We start from the raw sequence: 16,076 nt of genomic DNA, 5'->3' as shown, positions 1-16,076 counted from the left end.
ATTCTAAGCAACCTTTCTAACGCACCTATGCTTCAAATTCCTTTATTTTTAATTTTTTTAACCATATACCTATTTGCTCTTGTTGGAAACTGCACAATAATCATTATCATAATTAAGCATCCGCACCTCCAGACACCTATGTACTTCTTTATTGGAAATTTAGGAATATTGGATATCTTTTACATCTCAACAACTGTCCCTAAAATGTTGGTCAATTTTCTAAGAGCAAGAAAATCTATCTCATTTGTTGGATGTGTACTCCAGCTTTATTTTTATCTTGTAATGGCTGCTACAGAATCCACTCTTCTCTCCACCATGGCCTATGATCGATTTGTGGCTATATGTAAACCATTAAGATATCTTGCAATCATGAATCAGAAATTTTGTTTACAGTTGGCCACATACTCCTGGATTATCGGGTTTATCTATTCTGCCATACATACTTTTCACACCTTTCAATTAAACTTCTGCAGATCCAATATAATTGATCACTTTTACTGTGACATTCCACCACTCTTGAAGATTTCATGCTCTGATACTATTACTAGTGAGATTGTGGTCTATGTAGTTGGAGGGCTGTTAGTTTTGATTTGTTTTCCACTTATTATTGTCTCTTATGTGTTCATAATTCAAAATATCTTGAGAATACCATCTGCTAGAGGACGCAGTAAAACATTCTCCACCTGCATATCTCACCTATTGTCAGTCAGTCTGTTTTATGTTAGTGGTAGTTTTGCATATTTCCGACCCATGTCTTTAAATGCTATGGCTCAATATAAGATTAACGCTGTGTTTTACACTATCATACCCCCGATGATTAATCCACTAATATACAGCCTGAGAAACAAGGAGTTAAAAAAGGCATTAAGAAATATATAATGCATAGTTATTTTGTCAGAAACAGTAAAGTAAAAATTAAAACTGTAGTTGAACAAGTTATTCTGGTGCATGCAAATCTAGTTTTGACACAGTGAGTAAAGTACAGCAGTACTAAAAACTGACTAAATCATTTATCTCTCTCTAATTAATATTTTTAACATCAATTGTGCAAGATTATTGTAGGACATATTTTATTATTCATAAATATTGCATGCTATTTTATCATTTTGGAGAATTACTTGAAAGATAAAATATATTGTTATTGTCATTTTGTTTAATAAATGATATATTTATATGATTAGTATAATTGTTAAATCGTAATATTGTGTTCTATAATGTCTTGCTCAACTACAGTTGCACTACCAAATACCAGCACACCATCAATTAAATGTACCACACCATTATATGTACTTTAATGCATATTACGCAGAATTCCCCCACATGCATTTGACTTATTTCCACTCCCTTTCTCATTTTCTCATCTTCTCATCAAACTACCTACAAGAGTTTTGCCCTAAGTTCACATTAGGACAAAATGCCAGCGCTTTTGGTGACATCCTATCCTCTGATTGGAGGATCAAGGAGAGGGCGTCACTGCAAGTTTCTGTCAGGTTATGTCCGTGGAGATGTGGATGAAGATAAAAGATGTTAGAAGCAGACTGAAGATTGAAGACAGAAGAGAAGACAGAAGAGAAAAGAGAAAAGACAGAAGGTTGAAGATGAAGAAGAAGATACAGAAGCGGAAGTGGTCGTAGAAGCCAAAGTGGTCGGTAGAGAAGATAGGGAAACATTTAAAAAGCATTAAGAGAGTGAATGAGAGTGTGAGAGTGAGTGAGGCGTGAGAGAGTATGAGTGAAACTGGGCCCACACATTTCGGACGAGGTCTGGCCTCATTTTCAGGGCTTCATATGAATCGCTGAATTTACCAGAATTCTGTACATTTGCAACCTGCACGAATCCGAATGCACAAGTCTAGTTTATGTACACTTCAAAAATTACATAACAGGATTTAGGCCCACAACTCCGGAACAATAACTTTTAGACAAGGTAATGCATTTCAATATGTCGGCTTTTAGTTTGTTTCACATATGCATCTCACATGTGTATATACCTATTGTTTTTTAGACAATTTCTAATTGAGTCTGTTTGTTATCTCTAACAAATAAACTTACATTTATTTATAGAGTGCCAGCAGATTGAGTAGGGCTTTACAATCAGGGTCAGTAAGATAAAATTTAAATCACAAACAATAACAAACTGGTACAAGAGGAGAAAAGGACCCTGCTCATGTGAGCTTACAATCTAGTCAGTTCTGCGGGAGTTGTCAGGAGTCAGGATGAGTTGTCAAGCTTGTTGGTTGTTCAGGTGGCTTAGACAAGATCCTTGCTGAGAGTGTAATGAGGAAATGTATGCTTCTTGAAAGAGGTGGGTTTTCAGAGAGCTTTTGAAATTTGCATATGATATAGAAAATCTGACAGAAAGGGGAAGGGAATTCCAGAGAAGGGGTACAGTACGGGTGTGGATGTGTTAAGAGGTAATGATGGTAGAAGAAAGATGAAGGAACAAAGAGGGTGATTAGAGGTGTAGTTGGATTGGAGGGTAGCGATATAAGGGCGTGCGGAGTTTGAATTTGACTCTGAATGGTATGTGGGGGCAGTGGAGTGATTGGCAAAAAGGAGTGGCAGATGAGGAAAAGTGTCAGAGAAAAAATAATCTAGCTGCAGTGTTGAGGACGAATTGGAAAGTGAAAAGCGGCAGGATTTGGCGAGGGACTGGATGTGAGGTATGAAGTAGGGAGCAGAGTCAATATAGATGATAGAGATGTCAGGATTTGTGGACAGAGCGGATGGCGGGATTACCATAAAATCAGTTTTAGAGATGTTGAGCTGCAGGCAATGTGAGACAATCCATGATGTAATTCCAGAAAGGCTGTCAGTGAGGTTAGTTAGAAGAGAGAGTGAAAGTTCTGGAGAGGAGATACAGGTTAGAATATCATCTGCATATTTGTGGTATTGGAAACCAAAGGAAGATATGAAGTGTCCAAGTGAAGAGGTGTAAATGGAGAAGAGTGGGGGCCCACAAAATCAAATTTGTATGCTTGTCCATTAGCTGTCATGGCTTTTTAGGTAAGGGAGGTGTGGGAGGTATGGTAAGGTTATATGTTAGTATAGTGTGGTCAGAGAGAAGAGAGAGTTGGAGGATTGAGATATTAAGCATAGATGAGAAAACACTTGGTCAATGTGATGTCCATCACAGTGCATGGGGGAGGTGTTCCATTGTGAGGGACCCTGGGAGGAGTATAATGAGAGTAGTTTGGAAGTGGCAGACGATGATGGGTTGTCAATCTATATATTGAAGTCACAGAGGATTAGTGTATGGATGGTGGAGGAAAGGAAGTGAGGGAGCCATGTCGCAAAGTGATCAAATAATTGAGAAGTAGGGCCAGGAGGCCGGTAGATCACAGAAACACGAATGGTAACTGGGGAGAAGAGATAAACGGAGTGTACTTGAAAAAACAAGAAGAAGAGGGAGGGAATTACTGGGAGACATTGAACGGTGCAATAGGGGAAGAGGAGGATCCCAACATCTTCCCGTCTGTCTCCAGATCTCGGTTTGTGGCTGAAGTGTAGACCACCATAAGAGAGAGCTGCAGGAGAGGTAGTGTCAGAGTGGAGGGATTATGGTTGTTTATGTTAGCAGGGGAATTGGAATGGTGGGTCTAGGGGTTGGATTCAATGTCCTCTGAGCACAGAGGGAGGAGGATACAGACCAACGACAAGTGGGATTGAAATTAATAGTAATGGATCGCCTTTACCTGAGAGTAGTGATAGGGAGGGTTTGAAAGAAGGAGAAAAGGGCATGTGAGTTGAGGAGGGGTGAGGGCAGAAGTGAAGGTGAAATGTAGACTGTGGAGAGGTTTTCAAGACAAACAACAGATTAAATCTGTTTAAAATCTTAGTAGGGGTGCAGAGAGAAGAAGTAGGGGGTCATACTGTTGATTAGGGTTAGTGGGATAATAGGAGGGTTACCTGCTGAGTGCAGTTCCTGCAGTTCCCCTTCAGTTTATCTCCAGTGTAACTCTTATCATCTGTCTATTTATGATGAGGCCACATGGGATGAGGCCACTGCAACTACATTTCCAAGCAGCTTGGTGATAACTAGACTTGTGCATTCGTATTCAGGCGAACATGAAAACGAACATGAAGGGTGCGTTTTCGTTGTTCAGCCCGAATACCGAACATACGAACATGGCGGCGGCAAAACGTTTATGAAGGCGAAGACACACAACACGAAGAATCTTCATGTTCGTCTTTGTTTACTAATCTCCCTGGTCCCTTCCCCATCTAGACTACCTTATCTACGCAGCATCGCAGGGGTTAACAGGAGCAGAAATCCGTAGGTTCATCTGGAGCTGAAGGACTGTGTGAACGACTCTATTGGTCGCCTGCAGAGGCCTCCTCTGGCATCAACCAATTGGTCTCCCCAGGCCAAGTTCCACGTCAGGAGTTAAAGGGCCATGCAACCAACTCTATTGGTCGCCTGCAGGGGCCCTCTCCTCCTCTTTTTCTCTCTCTCCCTTTTCTCTTTGTCTCTGCCTTTTCCCATTTTCTCCTTCTCTCTCTGTCACAGTAATCCCTTGAGGCTGAGGACACATGGGGGTATGTTTAAGTTTGGGAGGGGGGCGCCGATGGATTCCTGAGAAGACTTACTTCCCTGCCCAGTCCCCTCTTATGTCTTAGTCACCCAGTGCTCATTGGGGGCACAGGTTAAGTGGGAAATCCCATCTGGTCTGCCCTAACTGGACTCCCATGAACTAGCCGGCTATGGGGGCTCTATCCAGCCGCGGCTATGAAACTCTGGCTTGGCTACTGCGTGGACTAATCCTGGGGAAGTTGCAATATTTTTGGAATAAAATATCCTCAAACCCTGAGCTCTCCATTCGTACCCGGAGATTGACACTACTGCCTCGGGATCACCCAAAATAGTGACTTTTTGTCGGGTGGGCATTCCTGGCCATAGAACCGTATGAAGGCGCCGGGCTGTCTGGAAGTGATGGGATTATACTTCTGATCCAATTATGTTTTTGTGTATAAATAGATGTGCTTGTTTCAAATAAACTTAGTCTTGTTTTCATCTCAACATTGGTGCTCTGATCTTGGGGTGGGCTGCTGTAATAATTCACTGTCTTTTTCAGGACAGTAGATGTGCTGAATACCCTAAGCTACAGCTAGCCACAGCGCAAACGGAGCTCCGATGCGGCGGTATCCTCCTTTTCGCTACAATCTTGGTTCTGCCTGCCTCTGAAGGGGATAAACGCTGGTATCCTGGCAGAAGTAAGTGTAGTTTGGCGGGAGTACCCAGTTGGGTTCCAGGGCATCCTGTCACTCTCCTCCTCTTTCTCTTTACCTCATTCTTTTTCCCTTATCCCTCCCTTTCTGTTCATCTCCTCTCCTCTTTATCTCTACTCCTCTCTTATCTTTAGCTTATTATATCTCTATCTCTACCTTTTCTCCATACCTGTCCCTTTTCTCTTTTATCTCTCATTCAATGGTCTTTCTTGATTTGGATTAACATTCGGGGGAAATTCCCAAAGGAGGAGGTCCCTGACACCTTCTGGACTCACCTTTCATTATAGAAATTTTACAAAAACGATTCCCTAATAATAAAGACAAACAGGTGCTGCAGCAGCAGCAGCAGCAGTAGTAGTAGTAGAGTACTGGACAGACAGACATTGGCCAATGATAGGCACATGCAGCCTCATAGAGCAGGACTGAATTTCCACCACAATGTCATAGATTTAAAAAAAATAAATAAATAATCCCCTTCCCAGAGTAAGGACGGTCAAAGAGGTGCAGCAGCAACAGTAGTAGCAGTAGGTCTGGGCAGTAGGTTGACCACACGTCCCGGATTGCCCAGGACAATACCGCAGTGGGACTTAATGTCCCAGAATCAGAGCTGTCCATAGAGGTGGATCTTGGGGCGGCCCCCATCTATCTGAAAAAGAATTGAGCCAGCCAGCGCACTTCAATAACTTTCGTAGGCGGCGTCAGCCCTGCTGAATGATTTTCTTGGTTGGAGCCAGTTTGGCAGTGGGAACCCAGCAAGGTGTCAGTGCGCGTGGAGGACTGAAGGGATCAAGCAAAGTCTTCAGTCAGGTAAGTTGGCAAACTGGGGGCAGGGTTGGCAAAGGGAGGCTGGGGACAAAGATAGTTATGGGAAGGTATTTAGTGACAAAAATAGTGTAAGAACACTGGGTGCCGGATCAGGTAGAAGTCTCGATGCAGGGGCAGGTTAGGGTTCAGAGCATGGCTGTAGGCAGGCTGATGTATCCAGTTCGGGGCTGCGCCCCACTTTAGCCTTAGTCTTTCTCTTGGGCGCCATCTATAGGTGTTCTGAGCACGAGCAGGATATAAACTTGGGGTGACAAGCTCAGTACAGGCAGGAAACTTGACTTGGAGCACAGCTGGAAGCCCTCTGGCAGGGCACACGGTAGGAGCACAGCTGGAAGCTCTCTGGCAGGGCACACGGTAGGAGCATGGCTGGAAGCCCCCTGGCAGGGCACACGGCAGGAGCATGGCTGGAAGCCTTCAGACAGGGCACACGGCTTGGAAAGTAGGTAAGTATGGGACACGCCGGGGTCTGGTACACAAATCAGGATCGAGAATATAGCCAAGGTCATACACAGGAAACAGATCAGATGCAGCAAAGCAGTAGCTCAGTATACAAGACCAGGAACACAATGCTCTAGCACTGAGGCTAGGATGATGCCTGGTTTATATTGAGCCTTAATTGACCGAACTAGGGGCAGGTGTGTCAAGAGCATGCAGGAACAACATAGCCAAGGAGAGGCAGAAGGAAACAGCAAACCACGATCCACCTGGTGGAGCAGTGAATAGGTGATACACATACATTCCACAACATTGCAGGTTTGGATCCCTATAGGATAGACATCTTTGTCACTAAACATGAAGCTATGGGAAGCTATTTAGTGCAAAGATAACTATGGGAAACTGTTTAGTGACTAAACATGGGACTATGGGAGTTTGTCCCCAGTTTTCCATAGGCATCTTTGTCACTAAACAGCTGGGTGGGTGTAAATATGGCATCGTTTAGCTGCTTGGGGAGCAACATGTCACTGTTTAGCTGCTTTGGTCCTGTTTGGAGACCAGGTTGGCACTATTTAACTGTTTTTGTCCTGTTTGGGAACCAGGTTGGCATTGATTAGCTGTTTGGATATGAATATGGCACTGTTTAGCTGTTTGGGAAGCAACATGGCACCATTTAGCTGTTTTGGTCCTGTTTGGGGACCAAGATGGCACTGTTTAGCTACGTTGGTCCTGTTTAGCCAGTGATTCTGTAAATACGAAAATGCGCCGGCAAATATGTTTTCACCAGTCCCCAGCATAACTTGGATGCAATGCACTCGTCAACATAAGTGTTCCTGAATGGCAGTTAGGAAATGTGGTCACCCTACTGGGCAGGCAGACCCTGGCAGATAATGGGCACATGCAGCCCTGTGAATCAGGACTTAATATCCACCACGATATAAAAGACATTTTAAGAAAGGTTCCCCCAGAGTTATTATGGTCAAAGAGGTACAGCTGCAGCAGTAGTAGTAGGGCTCTGGGCCTGGGCAGATAGACACTAACACATGTACCCGGTAGAATTTTCCCAATATTATAATTTTTTCTAAAAACGGTTCCCCCAGAGTAAGGGTGGTCAAAGAGAAGCAGCAACAGTAACAGTAGAGGGACACTGGCCCTGGACAGGCAGGAACTGGCAGATGATAGGCACATGCAGTCTTGTGGATCAGGACTGAATTTGTACAACAATATTATAGATTTATTTTTTTTAAGTTCGCCCAGCTTAAGGACGGTGAAAGAGGAGCAGCAGTAGTAGGATACTTGCCAACTGTCCCGATTTTGGTGTGACAGTCCTGATTTATTAGGTAAATTATGCTAATTAGATGGGTTGGATCGAAGTGGGTGGAGGTTTGGGGCAGTGGGTGTGGTACATTTTCAAGCTGTGCTGCAAAGTGTCCCTGGAATTTTTTCAAATGTTGGAAACTATGGTGATAGGCACTGGGCCTAGACAGGGAGGCACTGGCAGATGATAGACGCTTGCAACCCCTAGGAGCAGGACTGATTTTCTGTCAATATCATATATTATAATGACAGGCTTTGTCACAAATATATATTTATCAATGCAAAATAGTAGATGATATGATAGAAAGATAATAAAACATTTAACTTGTCTTAAACTACTCAGGAACAGGTTTTCAATTTTAAATAACTGAAAGACTGTCACACTGTGCACAAACCCAGTAAAATGACTAGTTTTGTCATCAATATTTATTTATCAATGAAAAATAATAGATGATTACAGGTGTGGCTAGTAGCATAAATGGGCAACCGTTTTAATTAACTTAAGTCTACTCAGAAACGGGAAAAAATGTCTGCTGCAGTTCCTGTAGTACATAACAGTAGTCTGAGGTATAGAGTAGAGGTATAACTAGAAACTACAGGGCCCCAGTGCAGAAATTGCCCCGGCCCTCCCCAGCTTCACCAAGCAATATGTCCCACAGTGTCCACTTTGCCCCAAAACTGTGTGAGTACCTCCTTTGCCCCAAGCAGCTTATCAGTGCCTCCACCCATGCCTCTGCCATCTTTGCTCCAGCTTGTCAGGGCCCACAAACAGCTTATCTGTGCTATCTTTGCCTCAAACAGCTTGCCCGTGCCATTATTGCCCCTTACCATCCCCTCTAACATACACTCTGGCACACATATGTAAACACACAAATTTACACATGCTAACACAGACAGCTACTCATCATAACACACACGTACACACTCATTCTAACACACATTCCCACTCACACAACTCATGATAACACACACTCCATCTCACACCACATAATCATACATACACACACTTACACATCAACATCTATGCTCACACACATACATGCTTACATACACTTAAAAATAGACATTTATGCTCACATACACTTATACATGGACATTCATGCTCAGATAAACTTAAATGAGAGAGATGGGCCCCTTCGCAGTTGTGACCACTGTGACCCCTGTAGTTATTCCACTGACGGTAGTACACTACAGCTTTTCTGCTACACCCTAGAACAGTACATGTTCTGCACATTAAAATAAACTATTAACTTTCAGTATTGTATATGAGCAATGAGCAGTAATCTAAGCCTCTGCTAAACTGTCACCGTCCCTGTCTTACACTTCAACTCTCATCGGTCTGTAACTGCCACTACTGACAAGTTAAAATGGTGTCAGCACATTTATATATCTAATGATTTTACCTTACCCTTGAAAATGCTGATTGGCCAGAGTGAAAAAATCAAGAAAAACTCCCACAGGTTGTTGAACCCATCAATTTCATCCATTTCCATCAATGAGACAACCCCTCTTTTTTTGGGCTACTTCTACCTATCAGTTATTTATAAGTATCCACACTTCACCTCATCAACCAGCACCAAAACAGCTTGTAATGGCTTGTAATGAATTGCCATTGGTCATGTACCAGGTACATCACAAAATCTGCTGATTTAAGAAAAGTGATCTATGGGTTGAAGTCAAAGCTGATACCATGAGAAGCATTGCAGAGACCCATAGGTTCTGTACCCACTCTCTTGAAGACAAGAGGGTCACCTCCCCTTTCTTCAAGATTAGGGTGATTAGAGTGAAGACCTCTTTGCATTCTGTGTATATCAACCAACTTTAGAACTCTATAGTAGAGCCCTGAGTGGGACTGTTTTCTTAATCCCACTCCTGTAACGTGTGTGTCCAATCCCGCCCGCTCCCGCAAAGATTCTCATTCACAGATACTCATTCACAGATACTCATTCATTCACTCATTCACAGATACTCATTCATCCACAGATATTCATTCCCTCAATCACGCATACTTGTTCATACACCCTCCCCAACCCCCTTACCTGAACTGAAGATTTTTCGGTGCCGCTCGCAGACTTCCGTAGGGGAAGGGCACTCTGTGCGAACAACTTCTCTTGTCCTGTCCAGGGGAAGCAGGAATGGAGCAGGGTCATGTAAATTCACGTGACTCCGCTGGTTTCCTGCTTCCCCTGGGCAGAACAAGAGACGTTGCTCTCACACACACACTGTAAGGGCCCCTGTGGAAGTGATCACGGTTGCTGCGGGCTTTTGCCTTGCATTAAAGATGGCCCTGGCAGTTGTGCCGCTGCAATGGCCACTGTAGTGTGCGATCTCACGGTCGTTTTTTTAGATTTAGGCCAGCCTGGGAGGCAATTGTCCCCCTGCTCCCACGGCCCAGCATGCCCCTGGCTAGGACCACCTCTGAAATTTAATGTGAAGGCAGCCTTGCAGGTGTGTGTGGGATTATCGGGACCCGCAGGTATATTGTGTGACTGCCTGCTCCCGTCAACAACACCCGCAAGTTTTTTTTTACGGGTCCTGCGGAACCCACGGGACCCCAATCCCAATGCAGTCCTCTACTCTATAGCATACGTTTGTGTTTGCATCAGTAGTAAATGTATCCTCCGGAGGTTTCTTAGGAGGATTACTGTGTGTCAGTTCCTAACTCTTTTAATTTCTCCATGGAATTTGCTTATGGTATTCACCATGCATTACTAAAGCTTAAAAGGATATCTGAATAATGCTATATGTGCAGAATCCCTCAGCTTATGCTGCCTGAATATTCTCAGTTTACACCGATGTTTTGTCCATTATGAAACCAGCAATGAGGAAGATATTCATTAATTTATTCATTTAACACATTCTATTTTTATAACAAAGTGCCACTATTTTTGCCGATACATCTTGTTCTAATATTTCCAAAACGCACTTAAAAATATAGTGCTTTATGACCAAGAAACTTTATTTGTCCCAGTGACTTTCTGTAAATGATCAGTGTTACTGAATGCAGAAAAGTGCATCTGAAGGAACACATCACACAAATCAATTACATTGTAAGTATTTAAATGTACAGTATAGGACAAATTGTATTTGTACGTGTTTCACTGTCCTTGTTTTTTAAGTGATTTTGCAAAGAATTCCTTACATTTTTGTCAGCGCAACTAAATATAAACCCAAACCTGGCAGGCTGTTTTTTTAAGCATACATAATTAATAATGCATTGAAGAAGATCTGTGCTAAGAAAGACATGTGAAACTTAAATGGCATTTTAACCCTTTCTGTTGCCAGATAAAATCAAAATAGCTTTTTGATGATGTAAATTATGTTACATGTTCCAACAGTATCCAAAGACACTTTCAAAAGGATCATAATATCTGAAAATTAGATTGGAGTTAGATGTTATTGCCTCGCTAATAATGTATTTGGTTAAATTTGACATAAATGAATCTCCTAAGATTGAAAATGTAAAATCAAAGTTTGAATTTGGGATTGTGAAATAAACAGATACTGTACATGAAAAAAGTGCTCATACACTCAGTGTACAACACATTCACTATCCAAAGACAATTATTAATTTCTACACAATTTGTTGATACTTTGATGTTGATACTATAGTTTCTAATGCACAAAATCAGAATAAACAACTTTGTAGATTTAGCTCAAGTTACTGCACAATTATTTAGGGTTAACATTTTAAAATCTTTCGATAAGTTAATTGCATAGTAATAGTTATAAATAAACTGTGGCCACATTAAACCATATTTTGTTTGAAGATAAAATTATTTTTTTTTTAATCCGTAGGACTTCTACGTCAAAGACTGATTAGCTGGACAGAAATATATATCAGTATTTATCAACAATCAAGAAATATGATGTCACCATCAAATGGTTATATTTGACACACTTTGTGTTTTGCCTGACATTTGGTCAGTCGTATATTTATTAATTATGGCTTTGAAAACAAGGCATTGAAGAACAAAAAAACAAAAGCTGTTTTCAATTTTATAGTATTTAAATAACTTAAATTTCGTAATTATATTGATGTAGTTAAGAAATCATTTCATGCCTTATACTACATAAAATGTGTTCATGCCCCTAAACTATACTATACTCGGAATTAATTAATTATCCATAAGGACTCTTAAACTCTTGAATCTTGCAGCAATACGATTCTGTGTATTAGTGGATATGGGAAACCAGACATCACCAATGGAATTTATCCTAAGTGACTTCATAGAAGAGCCTAATCTTCGGATCTTTAGCTTTAATATATTTCTTATCATCTATCTCATTGGATCTGTAGGAAACATGATAATCATATTTATTATACTACAGAATCCTCATCTGTGGACTCCCATGTATTTTTTCATTGGAAACTTGGCTGTTTTGGATATGTGTTACATTTCAACAATTGTCCCTAATTTGTTAGTCAACTCCATAAAAGAAAGGAAAAAAATATCGTTTGGAGGCTGTGTGGTTCAGCTGTACTTCTTCCTCACAATGGCAGCCACCGAGTCCTCTCTTTTAGCTTCCATGTCTTATGACAGATATGTAGCTATATGCAATCCCTTACGTTACACTACAGTCATGAATAGAGAGTTCTGTTTAGAACTCACCATAACTTCTTGGGTAATTGGCCTTGTTTATTCTGTGATACATACTGCTAATACCTTCAGGTTAAACTTCTGCAGATCCAATGTTATTGACCATTTTTTTTGTGACATTCCACCGTTGCTTAAGATTGCATGTTCTGACACCAGTCTTAATGAGATCATGCTCTTTGGCGTAGGCGCGGTTTTGATTTTACCTTGTTTTCCTTTAATAATAATTTCCTATGTTTATATAATAAATGCTATTTTGAGGATACCTTCAAACACTGGGCGGAAAAAAACATTCTCCACCTGTGTTTCCCATCTCATGGCCGTTGGCTTATTTTACCTTACTGGAAGTTCAGTATATTTACAACCAGTTTCTGCTTCCTCTACCCAACGTCAAGACAAAATTAGTGCAGTTTTCTATACAATTTTAGTTCCAATGGCAAATCCTATTATATACAGCTTAAGGAATGAAGACTTAAAAAAAGCAATAAGAAAAATATTAAGTTTACAAATTCACTAAATAGAATAGCAATTAAATGACCATAGTAACTCCTTGATATTCATTCAATTTTGTTACTCTCATACTCATTCATTTCTCCAAATGTGCCATATTCTGATCAGTGTCTATTCTAGTGGTTCTAATGGCCTAGACCAGCATGGCGAACCTATGGCACACACCCCACAACGGGAATGCCAAGGCCTCTGTTGTGGCATGCAGCCAGGTGGCTGACTGAATGGTTCATTTTTTAAATCGGTCCAAAATAAACGGAGTGAGATGCTTGTTCATACAGACCTCTGATTCACTTTTTCCTTGCAAAGAATGCCAGCTATTGATTCTGATGATTCTGATGTGGTAATGTTATATCCCGTGCTCAGCACTGAAGCTACGCGCACCGCTATGGAGCACTAAAATAGAGGTCTGAAAAACAGACCTTGCGCTCCCACCAGGTGGAGGGAAGAGGGAGAAATAGATAGTAAGAAAGAGAAGGTAGTAAAAAATGGATAAATAAAGAGAAAGATAAAGGGGAGAGACAATGAGGAGGGAGAAAGGACTAAGATAGAGAGAAGAGGAATGAGAATTAGGAGAGATGGGGAGAGATAGTGGCAGCAGAAGCAACAGCACATGTGCTGATTTGACAAAATAGGTACAAGGTGTTTGGTGGCTTCTTAGATAGAACCCATGTGCTGCTGCCACTGCCCTTTTCTTCCTTAAGATATAAGAAAAGAAGGCTTTAAACATCATGCCAAATATTCTTCCAAATGTTCCATTTATCCACCTTTTTACAATTTTCCAATTGTAGAAAAACTAGCAGTCTTTTGATCTGATTTTGATTTTGCAAATGTGCGATGTCTTTTCTATGTAAGAATTCATACTTCTCTCTAAATTTTATCACTTCCTGGTTCTACTTGTTACAAACCTCTCACTTCATCATGTAACACTGTGTGTTAACAGACATGCTGCCTCAGAGTAATAAACCCTTTTATTTCTATGCAAACAAGCATCTTATTATTATTTGTACTACATGGATTTATAGAATTTACTAATAGATGAAGTTGTGTTTGATAAAGCCTATTTCCTACTTATTTTGGTATCAATGACAAACATTGAAGCAGACAGAGATCCATTAACCAAGATGTTAGGGAAAACATTTTCTGAAATAGTAGCATTTTCAGGGATATAGAGGGAGCTTAATAAACAAAAAAGATACAGATGCACTAAACCAACAGAAAAAGGAATCTTTAGTCAAAGTTTAACAGCAAAATAAATTTCTACAAAAAAAATGAAAAAGTCAAGCAAAGGAACAAAATCCAAAGTCTCAAAAGAAGGGTTTGCAAATAATAAAAAAAATCAAATAAAGTTTGCATTGGAAGCGGACCCAGAATGCCACCTGACACAAGCTACGTGAGCAAATAAGAAAATAGTGTGTGGCTGCACATATAACAAAATTAATATCAGTGTAGTGCAGACCTCAATATATAATAAATAAGGATAACTAATAATACTTTCCCAGAGTACAGCAGCACCCAGAATGACACTCTCCTATGTCTTTCTAATTCCACACAATACGCAATGGGGTGCTTATACAGAGGAAAGAAACAAGAAAAATAAAAACTAATAAAAATAAAAAGAGGAATGTGTGTCTACACACTCAAAAAAACTTTAGATACAAAGAGTCTTTACTACCATATCTTTACTTCCACGATCCTTAAAGTTAAACAGAAGCACATCCAATAGTGCAGTATTAGAAACACAAAAGAAGAGTAAAAAAAATCAAACTACTCACAATAGAGCATACACATGAATACAATGTGCAAAAAACAGCATATATAAGTCTTTCAGATGTTCCTCTTATTAGTTTGAACATTCTACACTTCATATTTTTTCTAGTTTCATTTTTCTTTCCCCTGTATGAGCGCCCCATTGTATGTCGTTTGGCCACACATACCCAGCTGCTGGCCAAATTGATGTCATCAGGTGTCTGCCACCTGAAAGTTAGCATGTGTGTGCGTATGATACAGTATGTTACAGTAAGAGTATGTGCAGGGCCTGTCCTAGAGGCAGCTCAAGTAGGAATATTCTCTTGCTCCCCCCTCCCCCATTATTTTACATATATATAGCAATATGTTTTAAAGCCTAATATGATCAAGCAGGGAAGAAGCTATAGAGAGTATGGTGCACAGTAGGCATAAAATAGTTTTGGGTAAAATTTTTGTTTCATTTTTGCTGAGTTCGTTTTCAGACAACTAATTTAATTTCCCGCCATTTGACTCTGGATTTACCTTTCATTATAGGATTTTTTTTGAAAAAAAGTAGTTCCCCCAGAGTAATGATGGTCAAAGAGGTGCAGCAGCAGCAGTAGTAGTAGGGCATTGGGCCTGGGCAGGCAAATACTGGCAGGAACACGCAGGAGCGGGACTGAATTTTCACCACAATATAATACAAATTTAAAAAATGTTCCCCCTGAGGTCCAAAAGTGCAGCAGCAGTAGAGCACTGGGTCTGGTCAGGCAGGCACTGGTAGATGATAGGGACATGCAACCCTGTGGAGCAGGACTGAATTTCCACCTCAATATTATAGAAATTTTGAAAAAAGGTTCCTTCAGATTAAGGATGGTCAAATAGGTGCAGCAGAAGCAGTAATAATAGAGTGCCGGGCCAGACACTGGTACATGCTGCCCTGTAAAGCAGGACAGTGGGCCCCGGAGACACAGACATCAGAGAAGGGGCCGCATGATCAGGCCTGGATCATGCTAGGGGGGCATGATCACCTCATGGCTAGGTTGCCATAGGTCAAAAGTTTATGGTGGGGGTGGGGTTAAGGGTCTTAAAAAGTGGCTGTTTTCTCTGACCCTCTACCATTTTCTTTAAACAGGAAGGAGAGGCAGTGAGAAGCGTTTGTTCCAGTGTTCCAGTGTTCCAGGGTTCCAGTGTTCCAGTGTTCCAGCGTTCCTGGGTTCCAGTGAGGCTCTACCACTTACCATGGCTGATTTGGAGGAGTTGCTGTCCAGGATCCGGGATTCGGCCCTGCAGCTGGGGACGTCGTGGCTGGAGGAACGTCTGGAGCAGCTGACCGGAGGACCTTCGCGGACGGAGGAGGGAGCAGCACCTGGATCTCCCGTGGCGACGCAGAGGGCTACCAGAGCGCGGCGTGCGCGACCCCCCGAGAGGCTCAGCC

The 16,076-nt window shown here is 41.4% G+C and overlaps 2 protein-coding genes across 2 annotated transcripts; both read left to right on the top strand.

The window, feature by feature from the left end:
• On the top strand, positions 1-5,583 carry LOC128498910 (olfactory receptor 5I1-like). Its single transcript, XM_053468520.1, has 2 exons — positions 1-871; positions 5,555-5,583. Exons 1-2 carry the CDS (start codon positions 28-30, stop codon positions 5,581-5,583), a joined length of 873 nt encoding a protein of 290 aa, XP_053324495.1. The 5' UTR covers positions 1-27.
• A 6,407-nt stretch (positions 5,584-11,990) lies between these two features.
• Positions 11,991-12,896, top strand: LOC128466897 (olfactory receptor 5I1-like; the record flags this gene model as incomplete). Its single annotated transcript, XM_053448358.1, has 1 exon — positions 11,991-12,896. A coding segment is annotated over exon 1 (906 nt), but the record flags the coding sequence as incomplete, so codon positions are not given.
• Positions 12,897-16,076: the final 3,180 nt, after the last annotated feature.

The sequence above is a fragment of the Spea bombifrons genome, chromosome 1 (genome assembly GCF_027358695.1).
Source record: "Spea bombifrons isolate aSpeBom1 chromosome 1, aSpeBom1.2.pri, whole genome shotgun sequence".
In the NCBI taxonomy this organism is placed as follows: domain Eukaryota; kingdom Metazoa; phylum Chordata; class Amphibia; order Anura; family Pelobatidae; genus Spea; species Spea bombifrons.
Note: the sequence above shows the minus strand (reverse complement) of the source record. Positions and strands in the feature narration are given on the sequence as shown.

Excerpts from the sequence above, each read along its gene's own strand:
- LOC128498910 (XM_053468520.1), top strand. The coding sequence starts at position 28 with ATGCTTCAAATTCCTTTATTTTTAATTTTTTTAACCATATACCTATTT. Across the intron at positions 872-5,554 it reads GTTAAAAAAGGCATTAAGAA|AGGTGCTGCAGCAGCAGCAG; the intron begins ATATATAATGCA and ends ATAAAGACAAAC.